The sequence below is a fragment of the Eschrichtius robustus genome, chromosome 6, assembly GCF_028021215.1.
Source record: "Eschrichtius robustus isolate mEscRob2 chromosome 6, mEscRob2.pri, whole genome shotgun sequence".
Classification (NCBI taxonomy): Eukaryota; Metazoa; Chordata; class Mammalia; order Artiodactyla; family Eschrichtiidae; genus Eschrichtius; species Eschrichtius robustus.
The window spans coordinates 97,182,274-97,187,011 of NC_090829.1; the positions used below are offsets into that span (position 1 = coordinate 97,182,274).

The 4,738-nt window shown below is 39.6% G+C and overlaps 1 protein-coding gene across 2 annotated transcripts; it reads right to left on the minus strand.

The window, feature by feature from the left end:
- Positions 1–2,101: 2,101 nt before the first annotated feature.
- On the minus strand, positions 2,102–3,629 carry LOC137765780 (tetratricopeptide repeat protein 8-like). Of its 2 annotated transcripts, XM_068545577.1 has the most exons (4): positions 3,517–3,629; positions 3,124–3,463; positions 2,266–3,033; positions 2,102–2,176 (listed from the first exon to the last, which is right to left on the minus strand). In XM_068545577.1, exons 1-4 carry the CDS (start codon positions 3,627–3,629, stop codon positions 2,102–2,104), a joined length of 1,296 nt encoding a protein of 431 aa, XP_068401678.1. The 2 variants fall into 2 exon arrangements, with proteins under 2 accessions (XP_068401678.1, XP_068401677.1); XM_068545576.1 differs by having other exon boundaries at positions 2,266–3,463.
- Positions 3,630–4,738: the final 1,109 nt, after the last annotated feature.

A 4,738-nucleotide genomic window follows, 5' to 3' on the forward strand; every position in this document is an offset into this window, starting at 1 on the left:
TCATGTACCACAATGTTCACTGCAGCTCCATTCACAATAGCCAGGACATGGAAGCAACCTAAGTGTCTATCAACAGATGAATGGATAAAGAAGATATGGCACATATGTACAATGGAATATTACTCAGCCATAAAAAGAAACGAATTTGAGTTATTTGTAGTGAGGTGGATGGACATAGAGTCTGTCATACAGAGTGAAGTAAGTCAGAAAGAGAAAAACAGATACCTTATGCTAACACATATATATGGAATCTAAAAAAAAATAAAAATAAAAATGGTTCTGAAGAACCTAGGGGCAGGACAGGAATAAAGACGCAGACGTGGAGAATGGACTTGAGGACACGGGGAGGGGGAAGGGTAAGCTGGGACGAAGTGAGAGAGTGGCATGGTCATATATACACTACCAAATATAGAATAAATAGCTACTGGGAAGCTGCCGCATTGCACAGGGAGATCAGCTTAGTGTTCTGTGACCACCTAGAGGGGTGGGACAGGGAGGGTGGGAGGGAGACACAAGAGGGAGGAGATATGGGGATATATGTATATGTATAGCTGATTCACTTTGTTATAGAGCAGAAACTAACACACCATTGTAAAGCAATTTTACTCCAATAAAGATGTTAAAAAAATAAAATGTGTTGTTTTCTGTTCCTTTTTTTTTTTTTTAACATCTTTATTGGAGTATAATTGCTTTACAATGTTGTGCTAGCTTCTGCTGTACAACAAAAAGAATCAGCTATACATATACATATATACCCATATGCCCTCCCTCTTGCATCTCCCTCCCACCCTCCCTATCCCACCCCTCTAGGTGGTCACAGAACACCGAGCTGATCTCCCTGTGCTATGTGGCTGCTTCCCACTAGCTCTCTATTTTACATTTGGTAGTGTATATATGTCCATGCCACTCTCTCACTGCATCCCAGCTTACCCTTCCCCCTCCCCGTGTCCTCAAGTCCATTCTCTACATCTGCATCTTTATTCCTGTCTTGCTCCTAGGTTCTTCAGAACCTTTTTTTTTTTTTAAGATTCCATATATATGTGTTAGCATACAGTATTTGTTTTTCTCTTTCTGACTTACTTCACTCTGTATGACAGACTCTAGGTCCAGCCACTTCACTGCAAATAACTCAATTTCATTTCTTTTTATGGCTGAGTAATATTCCATTGTATATATGTGCCACATCTTCTTTATCCATTCATCTGTCGATGGACACTTAGGTTGCTTCCACGAACTTGCTATTTTAAATAGAGCTGCAATGAACATTTTGGTATATGACTCTTTTTGAATTATTGTCTTCTCAGTGCATATGCCCAGTAATGGGATTGCTGGGTCGTATGGTAGTTCTATTTTCAGTTTTTTAAGGAACCTCCCTACTGTTCTCCATAGTAGCTGTATCAATTTTCATTCCCACCAAAAGTGCAAGACGATTCCCTTTTCTCCACACCCTCTCCAGCATTTATTGTTTGTACATTTTTTGATGATGGCCATTCTGACTGTTATGAGGTGATACCTCATTGTAGTTTGGTTTTTTTTTTTTTTTTTGGTGTTTTATACACATTTATTTTAAAGCATAATATATAAGAAAAAGTAGAGTGTCTCACAAAGCACTTGATAAAAAATAGCTTTAAGTACAATTTTTTATCTCTAAAGTCTCTACCAAGGATAAGTATATACACTTTTAGTCATAAAAGTGCAATTTTAAAGGCAGATTTCAGACCTTTTAAGCTACATGATAGCTAATGGTCAGCTAAAGGACATTAAAAATGTGAATTTATAAAAATTTGAGGAAATTCATGAAAATGTTCTGTAAACTTCATAAACAAACATCTACCATATAATGTGGTAGATTTCATAATCTGCTTACAAATGCTTAAATACTTTCTTTTATAACATTATCTTATAAAGTTATTATTATAAAGTTTTAAATATTCTGGTTTAATTTCCCTTATGTCACCTTCACTAATATCAAGCACAGGTTTTTACTACACATATATATACACTACTGTTTCCCTTGCATAATGTCCCTCCATAAGAATATCTTTAGTCTGAGGAAAAACCGGAGCATAGCAAAATGCTGCTTTAACTGCTTAATTAAGTGTTAAGTGCCCAGGTGATCTGGAAATGCTGCTTGAGACTTCTGAGCAGCAATGTAACTCCTCTGTAGATCTCCCATCTTATCAGATACTGTTGCAAAATTAAAATGCAGCTCATACATGTGGGGTGCTAAGGATGAAGCAGCTTGCAACTGTGCAGTGCTCTTGCATGTTTGACATGGCCCTTCCACATCTCCAGCACAGCCAGGTTGTTGTGGGTCTCTGCATGGTTATTGCTGTTAACCAGACCCAGCCTGAAGCACTGATGGGCCAGATTCGTATCTCCTATTCCCACAGCTACATGTCCCAAGTTGTGCCAGACCTCAGCTACCTCCTCTTCATTTTCAGCCAGGGAAAGGGCACGTTCAAATGAGGTCAGAGTCATATCATACTGCTGGGCATAGAAGCAACAGATCCCCAGGTTGTTGAAAAGCTGGGAGTTATAAACACCCATCTGCAGGAATCGCCTGTAAAACCGGAGAGCTACTTCTGGTTGATCAGAATAAAAATGGTTGCTTCCAGTGCATGCAGTGGCTTCCACCTGAGTGTTGTCCTGTTTCAAAACCTCTTTGTGGTATTCAGTGGTTGATGAAATATTGTTCATTTCCTCATAGATCCTGGCAATTCCACAAAGTAGGGTTACTTCTCCTGGAAACTTATCTAAGCCTTGTTTGAAAAGATTTAAAGCAGTCACAGGTTGATCCAATGAGATGTAAACTTTTGCCAAGTAGAGTAATGTATCTACCATTTCCTGCTGCTTCAGGGCTGATTTACATTGTTTTTCTGCTTCAAGATACATTCCTAACCTGTAGTAACATTCTCCAATCTGCACTTTCCACCACCAGTCCTTGTACTGAGAATGCTCTGTGGAAAGGGCAGCCAAATCCACAGCAGTCTTAACGTCATTTTCATGATGAAAGATATACTCAAACAAAGCCTTTGCCAATTTAGGTTTCTGGGCATACTTCGTTAAATTCAGCCTAGATAAATTTATAAAAGGTCCATCAGGACTTGTAAGCATGGAAACCATTACCAGCCTAAAAAATCTTCCAGATGAGCTGGCGATAGGGTAAGCTGTGTAGGCAGTTCTGGGTGTTCTAATGGCCTGTTCCATAGTGCTTGGCCTTCCACTTTGTACGCTAGGTCTAAGGAAACCTGTAATGGGTATTCCAGCTTGAGTGATTGGCCTGACAGCTGGACTAGGCCCTCCTGTCTGGTTACTTCCAGGGAGTTTCAGAGATGTTCCAGGACGTGGGACTTGAGCATTTTTGTTCAGTATCATTCCTGCAATTCCTTCCTGACCTACGTCAATTTCATCTATGTACACCACTTCATTTAGTGCTCGTGCTTTTAAAATCCAGGCTGCCAGCTTTGTAACTTTGTACAAATTACTTTACCATGTGCCTCAGTGTGCTCAATCTGGTCATAAGGGGACTTCTCCAGCATCTGCATGCACAGATCTGCACAGAGCTGGAACTTCCTGTGCCTAAAATAGCTCCAGGCCAGGAGCAACGGCTCCATCTTCAAGCCCATGGCGGCCGGGAACCAGCCGCGAAAGACCGGGGCCCAGCCCAGGGAGGGCAGGGGGCGAGGAGCAGCTCATTGTAGTTTTGATTTGCATTTCTCTAATGATTAGTGATGTTGAGCATCCTTTCATGTGCTTGTTGGCAATCTGTATATCTTCTTTGGAGAAATGTCTATTTAGGTCTTTGGCCCATTTTTGGATTGGGTTGTTTGTTTTTTTTGATACTGAGCTGAATGAACTGCTTGTAAATTTTGGAGATTAATCCTTTGTCAGTTGCTTCATTTGCAAATATTTTCGCCCATTCTGAGGGTTGTCTCGTCTTGTTTATGGTTTCCTTTGCTGTGCAAAAGCTTTTAAGTTTCATTAGGTCCCATTTGTTTATATTTTTTTTATTTCCATTTCTCTAGGAGGTGGGTCAAAAAGGATCTTGCTGTGATTTATGTCATAGAGTGTTCTGCTTATGTTTTCCTCTAAGAGTTTTATAGTGTCTGGCCTTACATTTAGGTCTTTACTCCATTTTGAGTTTATTTTTGTGTATGGTGTTAGGGAGTGTTCTAATTTCATTCTTTTACATGTAGCTGTCCAGTTTTCCAAGCACCACTTATTGAAGAGGCTGTCCTTTCTCCATTGTATATTCTTGCCTCCTTTATCAAAATTAAGGTGACCATATGTGTGTGGGTTTATCTCTGGGCTGTCTATCCTGTTCCATTGATCTATAGTTCTGTTTCTGTGCCGGTACCATACTGTCTTGATTACTGTACTTTGTAGTATACTCTGAAGTCCGGGAGCCTGATTCCTCCAGCTCCATTTTTCTTGCTCAAGATTGCTTTGGCTATTCGGGGTCTTTTGTGTTTCCATACAAATTGTGAAATTTTTTGTTCTAGTTCTGCGAAAAATGCCATTTGTGGTTTGATAGAGATTGCATTGAATCTGTAGATCACTTTGGGGAGTATAATGATTTTCACAATGTTGATTTTTCCAATCCAAGAACATGATATATCTCTCCATCTGTTTGTATCATCTTTAATTTCTTTCATCAGTGTCTTATAGTTTTCTTCATACCGGTCTTTTGTCTCCTTAGGTAGGTTTATTCCTAGGTATTTTATTGTTTTTGCTG

Coding starts and splice junctions, on each gene's coding strand:
- LOC137765780 (XM_068545576.1), bottom strand. CDS start 3,629: ATGGGCTTGAAGATGGAGCCGTTGCTCCTGGCCTGGAGCTATTTTAGG. Junction 3,464..3,516: donor GAGAAGTCCCCTTATGACCA/GATTGAGCACAC, acceptor AGTTACAAAGCT/GGCAGCCTGGATTTTAAAAG. Junction 2,177..2,265: donor GGAAGGGCCATGTCAAACAT/GCAAGAGCACTG, acceptor GTATCTGATAAG/ATGGGAGATCTACAGAGGAG.